This window comes from Sarcophilus harrisii, chromosome 2, assembly GCF_902635505.1.
Source record: "Sarcophilus harrisii chromosome 2, mSarHar1.11, whole genome shotgun sequence".
Taxonomy (NCBI): domain Eukaryota; kingdom Metazoa; phylum Chordata; class Mammalia; order Dasyuromorphia; family Dasyuridae; genus Sarcophilus; species Sarcophilus harrisii.
The window spans coordinates 473948007-473966463 of record NC_045427.1 but is presented as its reverse complement, the minus strand read 5'-3'; the positions used below and the strand labels follow the sequence as shown (position 1 = coordinate 473966463).

General features: G+C 35.4%; 1 protein-coding gene across 2 annotated transcripts in view; it reads left to right on the top strand.

Moving 5' to 3' along the window:
• Nucleotides 1-18457, top strand: part of BBS2 (Bardet-Biedl syndrome 2) — a 54007-nt gene that overhangs the window by 19938 nt on the left and 15612 nt on the right. The window contains exons 5-11 of one of the 2 annotated variants that reach the window (XM_031954535.1): nt 1279-1356; nt 3210-3314; nt 3400-3486; nt 16500-16635; nt 16997-17136; nt 17949-18093; nt 18175-18346. In XM_031954535.1, the coding sequence (XP_031810395.1) occupies nt 1279-1356; nt 3210-3314; nt 3400-3486; nt 16500-16635; nt 16997-17136; nt 17949-18093; nt 18175-18346 (863 nt within the window). Of the gene's footprint in view, nt 1-1278; nt 1357-3209; nt 3315-3399; nt 3487-16499; nt 16636-16996; nt 17137-17945; nt 18094-18174; nt 18347-18457 lie in introns of both variants that reach the window. The other variant, XM_012553834.3, reaches the window with a different exon arrangement.

Sequence of the window (18457 nt, the reverse complement as noted above, 5' to 3'; positions counted from 1 at the left end):
GAAGTGGCAAGGAATTGGAAATTCCATCAATTGAGAAGTGGCTGAATAAGTTATAGTATATGAATGTAATGGAATATTATCATTTTATAAGAAATGTTGAACAGGCTAATTTCAGAAAATCATGGAAAGACTTACCTGAACTTATACTAAATGAAGTGGGCAGAACCAGGAGAATATTGTGCACAGTAGTAGTACTATTATGTGATGATCAGCTATCATTGTCTTAACTCTTTTCAGCAAGACAATTTCAGTAGACTTAGGATAGAAGATGCCATCTACGTCCAGAGAAAGAACCATGGAGACTGAAGCATATTATTTTCACCTTTTTTTGTTTGCTTCTGTTTTTTCCTTTTTGTTCTGATTTTTCTTTCACAGCATGACTAAAGTAGAAATATGTTTAGAATGATTATATATGTATAATCTATATTAATTAGATTGCTTGCTGCTTTGGGTGGGGAGAGATGGCATAGGGATGGAGAAAAAAAATTCGAATTCAAGAGTCTTACAAAAATGAATGTTGAGGGGCAGCTAGATGATGCAGTGGGATAGAGTACTACTCTAGGGTCAACAGGACATGAGTTCAAATCTGATCTCAGACACTTGACTTGTTAGCTATGTGACCCTAGGCAAGTCACTTAACCCTCCATTTCCTTGCCAAAAAAAAATGAATCTTGAAAATTATCTTTGCATGTAGTTGGAAAAATAAAATACTATTGAAATAAAGAATTTAGTAGTAGGAATGAAATAGTATAGAAATAAACATATTAAAGTAATAATATGATTAAGTATAAAAAAATCAAATCAGTGGGTATTCTTAGTTGTGGACAATTTTCAATTTTTCTTTAAATCTTTTTCCATCAGAGATTTGGGAGGGAAAAATCCATTAAGATATATTGTGAGCCTTTAAATCATACATTTGTAGAGAAACACTTTAGTGTTTAGATAATGACCCTCCAACTTGTCCATGGACAGTGAGCCCCGACTTTAGATCTATTAGGAACTGCTGACAAATGAAAGAAGCTGACTAAACCACATTTTGGGTGCATATGTTACTAGGCTTCCTTATTCTTCACTTGCCACGATAGCTAAGTGAGATCTTCTAAGGTTTCAGGACTTGAATTAGAGATAACATATTTAACCTCATATATATAATGTGTATATGTGTATCTTAGTTGGAAGAAATGCTCAACAAAGTGCTGTCAAAATTTTATTATGAATCTGCTGTAACTTCTACCTTTACCTTGGAAGAATTGAGTAAGCATCTTCTTTTTATTTTAGCTTCTTGTTGGGTCTGAAGATTTTGACATCAGGGTTTTTAAAGAAGATGAAATTGTGGCAGAAATGGCAGAAACAGAGGTAAGAGAGAACCTAAAAATAGATTCAGAATTAGCTTGAAACAGATGGGCACAGCAAAGTCTGTTAGGGTTTTAGGGTGAGTGGTGCTCGTCATTACAAAGAAACAGAGATGTGAGAAACCTATTTAAATTGTTTGCTTTGTAGACGAATAATTCAAACAAATGTTCAAGATTTCTCGGGGTTTGAGGTATGATAATGAGATAAAAGGAAATTCTCAGTGTGAGCTTTTAAATTAGGAATGATAGAAAGTAGTGGGTTACCCATCACTGGATTTCTTCAAGTGGAAACTGGATAGGGATTTCTTGGGAATGTGATTGATAAGTCCAGTAGATGTCCAGGGGCCAGGCTCTGCTTCCCTCAGTGACTCTTCAGAGGTACGGGGTCCAGGCTTCAGGCACAGCTGGAACCTCTCTCCTTTTGTTTCTTTGTCCCAAGGTGAGAGGGAGGAGAGCAGGACCAGAAGCCCAAGACAGGGGAGCCCCAGGAGACAGGCTGTGCCTTTTTCAGCAGCTCCAAAGGCCAGACGGCCCAGGCCAAGATTGGACTAGATGACCTCAAAGTTCCCTTCCATCTGAGATTCTGTAAAAAGAAAGTACCAAAGAATTAATGAGAACCTAATAGATATTGTAGCATATACATACTGTACAGGGCATCTCAGACTTGGAATCTCATCTCAGAATGGTTATGTAACTCTGTCATTTAACCTCACTGTGCCTCAGTTTCCTCATCAATACAATGAAGGGGTTGAACTTGAGTCCCCTTTACTTCTAAGTCGAGGAGTCTGTGGATTTTTATTTATTTATTTTTGGTGAGGCAATTGGAGTTTAGTGACTTGTCCAGGGTTACACAGCTGGTAAATGTTAAATGTCTGAGGCCAAATTTGAACTCAGATCTTCTTGACTTCAGGGTCAGTGCTTTCTCTACTACTCCATCTGGCTACTTCCATGTCAGCAGATTTTAACGTGAAATTATGGGGAAAGTGAGATCTAATTTGTTAAAATTTGGAATTTATAGAAATGTTAGTCTACAGGGTTATTTCCTATCTCTTTTAGTAAGGTTTGGTCTAGTTGTTAGCATTTCCCACTCATAAGAATCATAATTCATTTGGCAGATGAGCAGAGCTAAGAACTGCCAAAGAGTACCTCAAGCTAAGTAATTCTGCTATCTGATATTAGTGCTCTATGTTCAGAGTTAAGTGAAGTGGGTGGTTTAGCAAAAATGATGTGGGTGGAAAGGATGTTATGTAATGTAAAAAATAGATTATGTAGTTGATTTCTTTATCTATTTTTTCATCAGTTAGAATTAGAAAGCAAAATTTCAGGATCATTTGATGCTAATATTAAGTTTAAAGTTTTAACTTAAAGGGACAATTCAACTTAGTTCTAAAAGATTATCTTTTTATGGGTGATTTTCTTGGAATAATATTTTATATATCTATGATATACATGATATATGTATATTGAATATTAATGTAAACATTTACATTTGGTTTCTCACTTTAAGGAACATTTGAGTGCTTTATTTTTTTTTAAAGAAGTAGCTTCATACTATTTCTCTTACACATAAATATTAGATTTTAAAACTTGGAGTTGCTATAAGATATCCTGTATTTATTGTGTTTTTTTAGAAATCAGTAGGTTTGAAGAATCTTTAAGTACATATATCATATTGTATATTTCTACTTGTGCATTTTCTTTTGTTTCATAATTTTTACCTCATAATTTGCCAAAACTTTTGCTGCTTACTATTGCTACAAATGTAACAAAATTTGCAATTTTGTGTTTTTGTTTTGCATTAAATAGAATTTTAGTGACAAATGTGTGATATGATTCTTTTTTGTTTGCTTTTTATAGACAATTACTTCTCTTTGTCCAATGTATGGCAGTCGTTTTGGATATGCCCTTTCTAATGGCACAGTTGGTGTTTATGACAAAACAGCACGATATTGGAGAATTAAAGTTAGTATGATTCAGCCTCTGATATTCTGCAAATTTGTACTTTCTTTTGAGACAGTTGTACTAATTGTTTCTTTCTTTTCTTTAGTCTAAGAATCATGCAGTGAGCATTCATGCATTTGACCTTAACTCTGATGGAGTATGTGAACTTATCACTGGTTGGTCTAATGGAAAAGTAAGTTTAAATAGAATTTAGTTATTCATATAATTTCCCCAGTCTTAATGGTTTCAGAACACACAGCCATTCAAGAGGCACGGGTAACATATAAACATGAGTTGAGTGGTAAGTTGTTTCAAGTTCAACTGAATGGGGGCTTTGAGCAGATTGGCTGAATAAGAGGTCATATCTAAGGCCATTCCCCAACTTCATCTAAAAATAGCAGGAAGGACACCAAATCTGAAAAACAACAAATAATAAAGAAAGGACAGAAAGAAAATTTTCTGAAGAATGGCATTGCAGAAAAAACCAGTAGAGAGAGAGAAAAAATAAAAATGAATTGACATTCAAGAACAGGATCCAAGACAATGCATAAATAATAAGATAAAGAAATCAAATTGAAATGAAAGGGAAAGTACAATAGCAAGTATCTTGAGGATCAAATGGTAGGTAAAAATGACAAGAATTTCTAAAATATTTTAAAAGGAAAGATGGAAATTAAAATAAATAGAGATCTCAAAGAAATAAAAAAAGCCTAACAAGTGAGTAGATGATTTAGAGCAGAACTGTCAAACTCATGGCCAGGGTACAGCTGGTAGAACTACTACACCAAACCAGATTAAATTGTAATTGGGAAATGTTTACAATAAAACATAGATAACTTTATTTTGTAAACTTTATTTTGTTGTTTTCTAAGTATATATCCACAGGTATTCTTTTCTGAGTTTGATACCCCTGATTTAGAGCAAGCAACAGAGAATTTTTCCAGATAGTAATTTTAAAAAGAGAATGGCAAATTTGGAACTAAAAAAAAAAATGCAAGAATGAAAGCAAAATGGACAGAAAAAAATTTAAAAATCACATGAACGATTTATGTCAAAGAAACTGATATTGACCTTGAAGCCAGAATGTGTAGAGAGAATCCAAAGAGTCAATTCAATTCAGTTCAACTAACATTTATTAAATACTGTGCAACAGACATAGGCTAGCCTTTGGGAATACAAAGATAAAAATCAATATTTAATTTCAAGGACTTTACATTTTGCTGAGAGGAGGGAAAGTAAAATATACATAGAAAATTAAATATTAAATATGGGAAAAGCCACCCCCTTGAAGGTAGAAAGAGAGAATCAGGATAGCTTTCCTACACGAAGTAGATCATAGGTCTTCCAGAAAGCCTAAATACCCCAATTCACTAAATCACAAAAGAAAACTGCCTAAAAGTATTAGAAACAGAGGTAAAAGGCTATATTAATAGAATCCCTAGTTCAATAACAAAAAAGTACTAAGTTTAATCTACCAGTGAATATTACTAAACTTTAGAATTGCAGCATTAAATAACAAATATTACAGACATCTAAGAAAAAGACTTTCACATACCTAGGAAAAAGAGTATGAATGAATGCCCAAGACTCCTCCTTGTTTATGAGAAATCAAAAGAAAAATTGAAACATGATATTCTGAAGGCAAAGATTAGCTAGCCCACCAGAAAACCCACTTATAAAACTTAAAAGTTCTCTTCTCTTCCCTCCCTCAATTCCTCAAAAAATATGCATATTAAATAAAACAGAGGACTGAGTTATTTCTTTATCCCCTTTTAAATCTTGAATCAAATGAACATAAAAAAGGTAAACAAGGTAATAAAAGAGTAAGAATGAAAAATTACTGATTTTTTTTTTGTTTATTTATTTCTGAATATATCCTTTCCCTTATTTCTTTACTCACCCAGATATTCTTTTCTTTGTGGGGAAAAAAAAGCATTTTAGCAAAAGCAACCAATACATCTATTTCAAGACTAGGAAACTAAATCGATATTTATATGCTTCTAGGGTTCAAGTAGGCTGTTAAAAAAAAACAAACAAACAAACCCTTAAGGTTTGTTTGAGGGCTATTGAGAGAGATCAAAGAGTATCTTGTTCTGCCTGCTGGCACTGGAAGATATAGAGTAGAATTAAAGAAAAAGCAGGACTTGGTAGAAGAAACAGGAGCTGGAGACACGGGACTTTATTTCTCCTACATTTGAGTGTGTTTCCTAGAGGTGGGTATATTGCTGGGGGAAGGAGGTGTCTCAAGTGCGTTTCATCAAATGACATCAAACCCACCTACTTAATGGGAGGTAGGCTTCTTAGGACCATTTCTGCCCAACAGAAGGTAAGTTTGGATCCTTGGGAGTGCCTGGCATAAAGAGAGAGTGAGCAGGGGGAAACAGGTCCATGGGGATAATATATTAGTTCAAGATGGTTATGTAAGTAGGAATGTGGGAAAAATCTATAATCATATTCTGATGGACTAGATAGAGGAAAGAGTAAGTTTTGTTTTGTTTCATTTTTTTTTTTTTATTTCAGGTGGCCCACTTTTTAAAAAAAAAAAAAAATCAGTCATAGAATAATGTTTAAGCACAAAGCCCTGAATGAGAAATTAAATTCTAGAGACTCCTTGAAAAGGAAGAGGGTAAAATCAAGGGATGAATTTAATATTTTATGGAAATGGTCACCATCGATGTGTGTTATTCATACTAAGAAATTGGATGATTAAGGTGTGAGGTAAGGAGGGAAGAGGGTAAAGAGTAAAAGAGAGAACTGATAAAAGTAACTTGTAAGACTTTGGGCTTGGCCTGGTCCTCTGACACTGCCACTACTCTACTGCAAGGCCTTAAAACTTTATATCTGGATTGTCAAACTAATGAACCTGAAACCATATAACCCACCTACACAGTAAACTTCAGTGGCTCCCTGGGATCAAATGCAAAATCCTCTATTTGGTGTTCAAAGCCCTTCATAGTGAATTTTAATAAATGATTATTGATTAAATAAAGAGCATATATATATATATTTATCAATGTACCTCTATTAAAATTTATCACATACTAAATCATAAAATCAGAAATATTAAACATTTGTTTGGAGATAATTTTTAGGGGGGTCTAATAACAGATTTTACTGGCTTAGGAAACTCCTGGTGATCGAATTCTTTCTTCATTGTAGACTAACAACTAATAACAGACTAACAGCTGAAAGGTATAGTCATCATGAATTATTTGCAGTACTGAGAAGTTAAAAGACTTATCATGGGCAGAGAGACTTGAACTCAAGTTCTTCTACTTTTGAGGCCCACTTTTTATCTGCTACTCCGCTTTAAACAATCTTAGAAAATGAAAATGAAAAAAATCATCAATAAACTACCAAAGCAGGAAAGGAGAAACCAACTCTGAAATTTTTTCCAAGTGAATTTTGTCGGATATTTAAAGCACAATTAATATCTCTGCTAAATAAATTGTTCTCCTTAATAGATAAATAAGGTACAGTATTAAGTTCTTTTTATGAGATAAATATTTTGGTAACCAAATGAGGGAGAGATAAACCAGAGGAGAATTATAGATCAATATTATTTGTGAATCTTGATGCCAAAAAATTAAAATACAAATTGAGCAAAGAATTTATGAAAATATTCAAAAAGCATTCATTATGACAAGTTGATCTTTACTAGGGATAAAAAGATAGTTCAATGTTTAAGAAGCAATTAGCATAATCTTACAAATAACCAATTATGTTATTTTTATATTCTTGTATCAATTAATAACTGAAAATGTCCTTAACAAAACAGCATTTGTGCATTCATTTGAAAAACACTTAAAATGCATATAAATATTAGGGCCTTTTAAAAATGTGATCAAAAATATATTACAAATCAAGCATTAGCATTATTTGCAGTGGAATAAGGGAAACTTTTTTTTTTAACAAAGTTTAGGGGAATGTAAGAGGAAAGCCTCCTTTCTCACTATTATTTGACAGAACAATCAGTAAGCATTTATTAAGTACCTACTATGTGGCAGGCTTTGTGCCAGGTGTTAAGCATTAGGGATAAAAGATAAAGAGTTCCTATTTTTTAGGAGCTTATGGATTAGTAGTACCACTACTAGAAATATTGTCTATAGAAATAACAGAAGATAAAAATAAAAGGAGTATTGACAAAGAGAAAATAAAATTACTTGCATTTGCAGCAATATGGGTGCTTAATTAGAAAATACTGTTGAATTAATTGAAGAAATAAATTGAAATGATTGATAGCTTAGCAAAGAATCCAAAATAAATACACAAATATCGTCAGAATTTATGTATGTTATTTACAGTGCCACCAACCATAATGCACCTATTTTCCTGTAATCTCTTCTACATTTCTCATTTTCCTTTTTTGTTACCTTTGTTAAAATGATAATTATGAAGTGGAACTTTATAGAGTTGTTTTAATTTTAATTTCAATTTCCCTATTGATTAGCAATTTGAATCATTTTTTCACATATTTGTTTATAGCGGGGCTTCTTAAACTTTTTCCACTCGTGACACCTTTTTGCCTGAGAAATTTTTATTCAAATCCCATCTCCAATCTGAGCTGAGGTATTTCTGCCTGTTCCTGCATGTATACTGCAAAGTGTGCCTGTTTGTATGTTCAGAACCAAGGCTTCAATGAAGTCAGGAGAAGCAATATGGACAAACTTCTAGAAATACCTTGGATTGGAACACATTTCATTTTGAATTAATTTTTGGTCGCATTCAGAAACCTTTTATGGAAGTTGCCAAATTTTTTACAACTTCCACATCCAGTTACTTCACCCTACATTTTAAGCAACTTTGGTTTACAGTATGGATACCTTTCTTTGAGAACAGCTTGTGGCAAAATGATAGAATGTTGGCTGGCCTTGGAATCAGCAAGATTCATCTTCCTGAGTTCAAATCTAGCCTCAGATACTTGCTAGCTATGTGACCCTGGGCAAGTACTTAACCCTGTTTACCTCATTTTGCTCATCTATAAAATGAATTGCAGAAGGAGATAGCAAACCATTTTAGTATCTTTGCTAAGAAAACTAAAAATGAAGTCAAGAAGAGTGGAACATGACTAAAAGTGACTGAACAACAGTATCTTCTTTTGAAAACTGTCTGGATAGAAAGTTTTTTTATTATTTTATTTATTTATTTTGGATAGAAAGTTTTCAAAAGAAGAAATGTAAATTTTTAATAACCATATAAAAAGGCTTCAAATTATTAACATTATGAAAAATTAAACTGAAAACAATTCTGAGATTTCACCTTATGTCCACCAAATTTGCAAAAATCATAAAAAAATAAAAAAATTAGTGTTGGAGTAACTGAAAAGGCAGGCATCCTGATAAATTGTTGGTGAAAATGGACTGGTCTAGTTATTCTGGAAAAATTGGAATTATGTGGAAAAAGCATTACCCTTTGATCTAGCAATTTCACCACTAAGTTCATTCCCCAAGAATGTAACAAAAAAGAAAATGGCTCTTTTCCATTAAAATGTAATGTTACTTTTTTTTTTTTGTAGTAACGGAAATTGGAAAATAACAAATATCTATCTGCATTTGGAGAATGCTTATACAAATTATGGCATGAGAATATAGTAAAATATTACTGCACTGTAACGGCTTCAATAATTAATTGGAGACAATGCTAAGAGACAACAGAATGCAAATCCAGTGCCATGTCCAAAGCTGTGTCCAGGTGCATAGCCTGTTTCCTGAGTTTAGCTCCCCTTTTTTGGTAGAGAGCTGACATGTTGGTTCATGTTCTGTTGGTTCTGACTGCATAGTTTTACTATGGCATAAAAACAAATGTATCGTTGATCTTTTTATTTATGCATCTTTTTTCTTTTGCAAAGCAGTTGGGATTAGGTGATTTGCTAAGGGTCATACAGCTTGTAAGTGGTAAGTGTCTGAGGTTGGATTTGAACTTCTGACTTCAGGACCAGTGCTCTACCACTGTTGTCATCTAGCTGCCTCCAGAACTTTTTATTTAAAAAAACAACAACAAAGTTTTACTCTTGAAGAGACTACAGTCAGCTGCTTAGGTTTATATATTGTTGTGAGAGCTATAAATTGGTCCAGATATTTACACCTTTTAATTTAGCAACTATGCAAAGACCCCCAAGGAAGTCAGAGACAGAAGTGAGATCCCTACAGTGCACCAAAATCATTGTAGCACTTTTTTGTGGTTGGAAAGAACTGCAAACTGCAGGTGCTCATTGATTGGGAAATGGGTAAACAAATTATAGCATATGAATGTAATGGGCTCTTGTTATTTAGTCGTTCAGTTGTGTCTGACTTTATGTGATTCCATGGATGATGTCCATGGGATTTTCTTGGCAGGATGCTGTAGTGGTTTGCCATTTTCTTTTCAAGTTTGTCTCTAATTTACAGAGGAGGAGCAAAGATACAAATGACTTGCTCAGGTTTATCTAACTAGTAAGTGTCCGAGACCAAATTTGAACTCATCTTCCTGATTCTAGGCTCAGTGTGTTATCCACTGCACCACACTGAAGTATAAAAATTATGAACGTGAAGACTTCTAAGAAAATAGAAAAACAAACTGATGCAGAGTAAAGTAAGAAGAGCCAGGGTAATACTATATAATAATGACAGTAATATGAATGGAAAGAAAAAGAAAACCCAAACATTGTAATTAATTTTGATCAAATTTGACTTTGAAGAAAAGTAGGGGAAATGAACTGGCTTTGTAAGGTAGAATGGAAGAATGGCATTTTTGGAGTGAAGCGACATGGGTTCAGTTTCTGACTGCTATTTTCTAGGTGTTTGTCTTTGGCAACTGTTGGAATCCTTACAGAGTGTTAAGTCATTAGAATTGATAGAGACAATAATTATATAATTTAGCATGGTTCAGTATGATTGATCTGATCCTACAAGGAGATGTTATGGGCCAGAACTTGAAACAAGGTACTAAGTGGAATTGAGGAGACAATGTTTAAATCTAGTTTAGAATTGATTTAATCTTACAACAAATAATGGTTCCCAGTGATATAATGATTAGTGTGTACTCAGTGTACAGCATATAAGCAAGAAGCTCTCAGGGCCAGGGACAGAAGCCCACTCTCGGAGGCAGAGACAGATTCATTCCATATTGCACCTTTGTGCTGGCTGGAGACATTCGGAGGGAGCTAGGGGCTGAAGCTCAAGATTTTGAAGGACACAATAAAGGACTGGATTTTAACTCCTGGCTGTGTTTGAAGTGATCATTACTTTGAACTGAAACTAAGGCTGCCTCCAGAAACCTCCCCAAGAAACCTGCTCCCAGAGAGAATGATCATATTATAAAAAAGAAGAGAACACCACATTTTGATGTCCGAACATGGGACTGACAGGATCCTGATTTCAGTGGAAAAGCCTCCAATCCTGATTTCAGTGGAAAAACCTCTGATCCTGATTCCAGTGGAAAAGTCTCCTCAACCCAGAAATTAGGGTGAGTACAACAAAGAAATTTTGTTAAAAGAGTTAAAGTAGAATTTTAGCTAAGATGGGACAGATGTTTAGAAAACCGCCTTCTGTTTCTGTTCAAGGAAAATGTTTAGAGAGCATTGTCAAGGTAATGGAAAGCCAAGGTTTGATTATAATTTTGAAGCAATCAATGAACTTAGAAACTATAAATTACACATCTCCTTGGTTCTCTACTGAAAAAGAATTGGATCCAAATGAGTGGAAATTAGTAGGAGAGCAACTAGGTGAATACTACAATTCTAATCCAAACTCAATGGAGTGGAAATTAGTAGGAGAGGATCTTTGTCAATTCTACAATAAAAGTGGACCTGACTCAATTTCCAAAGATACACTTAATACATATAATTTATATAATTTAATTAGGAAATTATGTAAGTGTTAGAATGAGGAAAAAGAAGAAAGCAGGAGGGGGAAGTGCCAACTAAACTAGGTGAAAAGGAGGAAGAATCAGATAAGAATGGAGTTAAGTACAATTTTGAGTGTTATACTTCACAGCAGGAGAAATTAGATCATTCCACATCTCATGTCCCTGCCCCCTCAATTAACCCTTCATAGGTGAAGGAAGAAGGAGGAGGGGGAGAGGCAGAAACACAATCAGCATCTCTTATGAAGCAGAATATGACAAGACTAGAAGAGGCATTAATTAAGGCAAAAAATGAAGGAGAAGATGTATCTGATTTTATAAATGCATATCCTGTGATTGAAGAGCTTGACTCTTCAGGTCAAAAAGGAAGAAGATACACTCCTTTTAATTTGGAAAAAAATAAGGATTTGAAAAAGGGTTGCACTCTTTATGGGGCTATATCATCTTATGTTAAGATGTTACTAGATAATTTGTCTTATGAAATCTTAACCCTGAGTGATTGAAAATCCATAGCTAGGACATGTTTAGAACCTGGACAAAATTTGTTGTGGCTTTCGGAGTTTCATGAATTATGTAGGATTCAAGCCCAACGCAATAGGCAAACAGGAGCTAATGTACAAATAGCTTTTGACCAACTAGCTGGTGAAGGTCAGTATGGAGAGAATTCAGAAGAGATTTATTATCCCATACCAGTGTATAAGCAAATTTCTAAGGCTGCAATAAAAGCTTGGGGTTTCCTCCCAGGACAAAAAGATCGCGGGGAAGCCTTCACAAAAATAACCAAGGTCCCAATGAACTTTTTGTGGATTTTATGGGACATTTGCAAACAGCTGTAATCAGAACCATTGGAGATAATGCAGCTACAGAAATAATGACCAGACATCTGGCTAAGGAAAATGTTAATGAGGTTTGCAAAAGAATTATATGGGAACTAGACAAAGGTGCTCCTTTAGAGGAGATCATAAAGCGCTGTGCCACAGTGGACACAAATGCTTATTATACCAAAACTATGATGAACATGGAAAGACAGGGTCCTTCTTGGCAAAGGAATTCTAGAGAAACTTGTAGATGCTTTCAGTGTGGAAAAGTTGGACATCTTAGAGCTCAGTGTAGATATGGAGATAGAGTGAGAAGACAGGGTGAGAGAAAACCCAAAACCCCATGTCCAAAATGCAACTGAGGCTTTCACTGGGCCTCTGAATGTAGATTGACACAGGGAAATGAGAGGCAAGGCCCAGACCCAAGATATCAATCAAAACATAGGTGGGGCATGATGGCTGCTGAGGTTACACCCAGAGAATCTTTAGAAGGTCAGGACTCTGATGTGATCAATTAGTCTAAAAGTATTCACATGGCAGAAAAAATTACAGTTGGGGAAAATACAGGTTTTTTAATCCAACAGGACAGTGTCCAGTGCAAACAGCGCCAATGTAATTGCCAGATGATGAAGAGAAATCCCAAAAGTGGTAAATAGAAGGGAATTAGATAGGTTAACTGCCAGGGAGAGAGGGTTTGCTTGTGTTCCTACAGATAGAGAAGGAAACAGATGGAGAAGGAAACAGATGGGTGGCAATGAGCACCTGGAGAGAGAAAGAAAGAGAAAAACCTCAAAATAAAGGAGAAGATCTAAAAAGCATCTGACACTGAAGGAGCATGGATAATAATGAGACTGTTAAAAGAACTTTAAAATCTTCAGGAATCATTGGATTCCCTAACATAAGATGAGACTGTTGAGACTGTTTCAAGGACTTGAAAACCAGCAGGAATCATTGGATTCTTTGAGATGAAAAATTGTTGATGACACTATTGCAGTACTTCAAAGCTAACAAGAATTATTGGATTCCTGGCACATGAACTAATGGACAATGGATTCCTTTTGGACTATTTCTAGGACTTATGGACATGTATAAATTCTCATGTTGATTCATGTTATTTGTTACATTACTACTAGCCTGTGTTATATTGCTATGTGCTTATGTGATTTATGTAATTATATGTAATACCTCCCATACTGATGGATTTATGTATACCTGTTTCAAATGAGCCCCTTTAGAAACTCGCTAATCTGATTTGATTTTCCATTTCCTTTGGTGTTTTCATCTCCCTTCCCAAGATGTCAGGGAGGATGTGACCACCTTCTTTTTATGGTGTTTTCCCTTCTTTTTTGAGCAGTCAGGGAAGGCTAATTTATCTAATTTAGCATGGTTCAGTATAATGGTTTCCCAGTGATATAATGATTGGTATGTACTCAATGTACAGCATATAAGCAAGAAGCTCTCAGGGCTAGGGACAGAAGCCTACTTTGGAGACGGAGACAGATTCATTCCATATTCCACCTTTGTGCTGGCTGGAGACATTTTTGGAGGGAGCTAGGGTATTGAAGGACACAATAAAGAACTGGATTTTAACTCCTGGCTGCGTTCGAAGTGATTATTATTTTGAACTGAAACTAAGGCTGCTTCCAGAAACCTCCCCAAGAAACCTGCTCCCAGAGGAAATGATCATATTATTAAAAAAGAAGAGAATACCACAGGCAACCTCTTTAGATCTCAAGTTTCCTTATCAGCAAAAGGATGGGCTTGGGCAGATGATCTCTAAAATCCCTATTAGCTTTTAATCTGTGATCTTGGGTCTTCCTTTATTGTGGAGTTGGGGGACTGTGAGTGTGGAATACTGTATGCTGGAGAATACAATTGATTTTGGTAGATTCTTTTTCTATCTTTGTTACAGGGGTAGGCTTGCCAGGAAATGGGATGGGAGAATATGCTTGGAAATGAATATGATATAAAAGAACAAATGGCACTAGCAAAAAAAAAATCTATTAAATTTAGAGCTTTTAAAAATGAAAGTGATTGTTATTGCCAAAGTATTTCTTTCTTCTGAAATAAGTGACTGACTTAGAATCTGTGGCTACCTGATACTTTCTACACTGTCCCTACCTATTAGTCATTCAGTTATTACTTTGAAAAGAAATCATTATTCTTTTGCATGCTTCCTGAAAATTCAGAATTAATGGGAAGAATTCTGTTATAATAAATAAAAATACAGTATACTAAATAAATCTAAAATGGGCAAGTCATTTTCCCTTCCCAAGCTTCATTTTCTGTGTTGATAAAATTGTGGGACAGAGGAAAGATGAGGTTGACACAGATGATCTTTGTTTTCTCCCCACTAACACTTGATAATTCTGAATTTTTCTTAATATAATTTAAAAATCAATGTCTTTGGTTTCTTACTTCAAGCCCAAATTAGCCTCCAGTGTTGATAAGCTGGAGTGATAGCTGCACCAAGATCGCTAAAATAGCTGTCAAGTTTCCATGGACACTATTTACTAGTTAGTGCTTTCTTTTCACTAAGGGCCAGCTCTCCCAAGGATAATAAACCCTTTCTTATCTTTTTCTTCCTAGAATTTCCTTTATTGTAAGTGAGAAGCATTGGGCAGGGCAGCTATTGGCACCTACCCTGCCAGATGCTATAAATATGGACCCCATCCTCTAGTTGCTTCACCTTTGATTGCTTAGGAGTTTGTTGGATTGGAACCGTGTGTTCCCATTGAGATGGTGTTTCTATGTTTGGTGCACTGCTTAGACCTGAAGGAGAAGGGCACAGTTGTTCTTTGTGGAATGATCTATGAAAGACCAGTGGTGATATCAGAGATCGTAAAGTAGCTAGACTTTAATTGAAAGTAAATGAACTGGGCCTGTTTAAAGGGATATGATTTTACACTATTATCTCTGTACAAGACAGTCCACATCCTCATCACAGACTGTGCCGTCTATATGGTACACATTTGTATTATCCTGTTTTCTTAGTATGTTTGAACACAATATTCCACAGAAATGACATTTGCTGTTGGTATGTGGATTCTTTGCAACTTTCTTTGCGACTTAGTCTTACCAAAGTTGTTGCCAGAGTCCTTAACTGACTTTGCTCAGTCACATAGCCAGAATGTGTCAAAGTTTGGACTTGAACACAGGTCTTCCTATTCTCAGTTTTCTGTTCACTATATTATGTGTCCCATTGTAAATTTTTGGTAATAATTGTTATTGCCCAGAAAAATTTATCCTTTAATTTATTATCTATTTTGTTGTTGATGCAGGTTTGTTTCCATCCATAATTACTGTAATTATTTTACTTCTATGACTTTCTAGAACAGCAAGGAATTTGTTTTTTTTTTTAACTTTTTGTAGATGTTTATTCTACTTACAGTAACAAAACCCTATGAAGTTTCATATTTTAATGTACAATGATATACTTTGCAACATAAAATACAATTTACAGAATTTCTATCAAGTAAACTTAAACACTTTTTTTTTACATTTGTGTATTTAAATTAGAAACATTTTAGTTTTTTTCTTTAAAAAAAAACTTATATTAGATTTTTGAGCTTTACACACCTATATGTAATTTAACATTCTAATTCTTGGTTTATAATACAAATCATCCAAATTACTAAGTTGCTGATGGCTTCAGAACTTAAAAATTTGTGCCTATATAAATTGTAAAATCTGTAGTGATGTATAGTGGAATAACAGACTCCAAGAAGCAAATGATAATATTTTCTAATTTATATTTGCAAAAGTAGTTTATGAAAATATAAAAAATTATCAAAGTGTATTTGTACAGTCAAATAAATTAGCAAGGTTTTCTTATTTCACACTTTAGTACTTGAAAAATAGATGAAAAGAAGCAGTATACTGTATTTCATGGTGAAAAGTTTTCCACTTAGTTTATAGTACTTCAACTTCAACTCATATCACTTTTACTTTCATCAACTTTATGCAAATATTTTTCTGTGTTCAGTAGTAAACTTTTAAATACACCAATATTGTAGACTGACAAATAGTAGTTCTACACTAGTTATGTTTTGCCTAGAAATTACTGAAGAACTACGTAAATAGCACTATTCTACAAATCAAATGTTCCTGATTATTCAAATCAAAGAAACAGCTTAAAAATATCCTTAATTGGTTTATTTCTCTCACTTTTACAGCAAAGAATTTGGAGATAAAAGGATAGCCATCTTCAAATATGTGAAGCCTTGTATCAAGTAGAAGTGGGGAGTGGATTTTTGCTGTGTATTGACAGAAGGTCACAACAGAACCAAGAAATAATGTTATAGGGAGACTGCTTTTGGCTAAACCTATAAGGAAGAATTTTCTAACAATGCTGCCCAGCAGTCAGACAGGCTGCTATGTGGAGCATTAATCAGTCTTTTTCCTTTAGTGTTCAAGGAATGTTGGAAGAGGGTTCCTATGTATGTGGGTTGAAAGTTGGGTCAGATGACTATAAATAGATACCTCCTTACTCTAAGAATCCACGTTTTATGATGGATGGGTAAAAAGTCCTGATTTTTTTCTTCAGGTTGATGCCCGCAGTGACCGAACTGGGGAGGTCATCTTTAAAGACAACTTTTCTTCAGCAATTGCTGGTGTGGTGGAGGGAGATTACAGGATGGATGGCCATGTGCAGCTAATCTGCTGTTCAGTGGATGGAGAAGGTACATTGGGAAGTCTGGAGAGGTAGGACGTCCAGAGACATCCTGGAAGTTAGAAAAGTGGGCTTGGGATTAAATTCAGACTGACATTTCCTCCTGACAAGTTGCCTCAGTTGTAGAGTAGGTGCTGATTCTTCTCAGTAGAGGGAGCTCCTAATCACAGGTCCAGTTTACAGATAATTTATTTTTTTAAATCCTCTGTGGATTTTATTGGAGAAAACAGTAGAAAATATCTCCCCAAAGCATTGTTACTCATCTTCCCTTGCTTAATAAACTCACAATGCAGTCAGGGAGACTGAACATCAACTTCATGTTTTGAAAATGGACATACTATAATCCAGTCATGTTTCTACCTCCTGGACAGTACGGGGTTATCTCCCTGGTGGTGCAGAAATGAAGGGCAACCTGATGGATACAAGTGTAGAACAGGACCTGATCAGGGAGCTAAGTCAGAAGAAACAGAACCTGTTGCTGGAACTGCGCAACTATGAGGAAAACTCCAAGGTATTTTTCAAAAACAAAGCTGTGGCCATGTCAGAACAATTCAAGTTGGTGATTGGAGAAGGCATCAGCAGACCACCAAAGTCTTGCCATAGTAACTGTGTGGTGGTCACTATTGAAATTCAGTTTATAATGTATTTTGATAGAATTCACAGAATCACATAGTATCAGAGATAGAGGAACCTAGGAGGTTGTCTAGTTTACCCTTATTCTAATAGGTGAGAAAAAGAGGCCAGAGTGTAAATGATCAAGCAGAGATCACCCCCTCTAGGAAGCAGAACCTGGGCCTTGTGACCCCAAGTCACTGTTCTTCCTACTAAAACAGCGGTTCATTCAAAACCCCCTGGCTGCACGATGCATGGCCCTGTGCGGTGGCAGTGCTGAGGGAGGTGGGAAAGCAATGAGAGTCCTCACAGTGCTTAGAGTCAGTAGGATGATGGGCATTTGGGTACAGTTAAAGTTAGGCACACACAAATATGTCATAATGTCAGTGATGCAGAATGGAATCTAAGAACATAAGAGAATGTAAGAATGCTGCTTTGTATAGTGTAGCATGAGACCAGAAAGGCCTTTTTCAGCTGATTCCTGAATAGGAGAAGGGAAGGGAAGGGAAAGGAATAAGCATTCACATGGCACCTACTATGCACCAAGCACTGTGCTGAGGGCTTATAATTATTATTGCCTTTCACCCTCACAACAGCCCTGGGAGGTAAATATAGTCTCATCTAGCTGACAGACAAACTTTGCTTAGAGATCGAATTGCCATTTTATTTGGAAGGTTAACTAAGTTGGAACTGGATGGTTTTTTTCAGCAGGCTGAATCAAGCAGCCCAATGAATGAGTCTGATGCACAGCGGGGAATTATCCCAGCCAACACCAAGCTGCAGACATCCCTGACAGTGAATATGGGCTCCGACAGCCAAGCTGCTCATGTGGAATTACAGATCTCAACTTCAAACGGTAGGAAATGATTTACAGCTGCTCATTGTTAGAATGCTTTTGGTGCAGTTACTGAGCTATTGTTTTCCCTCCTTTCTATAGACACCATTATCCGAGCAGTGCTTATTTTTGCTGAAGGAATTTTTCCGGGTGAAAGCCATGTGGTGCATCCCAGCATTCAGAATCTTTCCAGCTGCATCCAAATTCCCATCATGCCACCAAAAGATGTTCCTGTGGACTTGCACATGAAGACTTTTGTGGGCTACAGAAACAGGTAGGCTGTTGGTATACTTTTGAAAGCATTTCAGTATATCCTGTTTGTGGAAAAAGAAAATACATGATAATATGTTTCCTGGACTAATTCTGGATACATTATTTCTTAGCT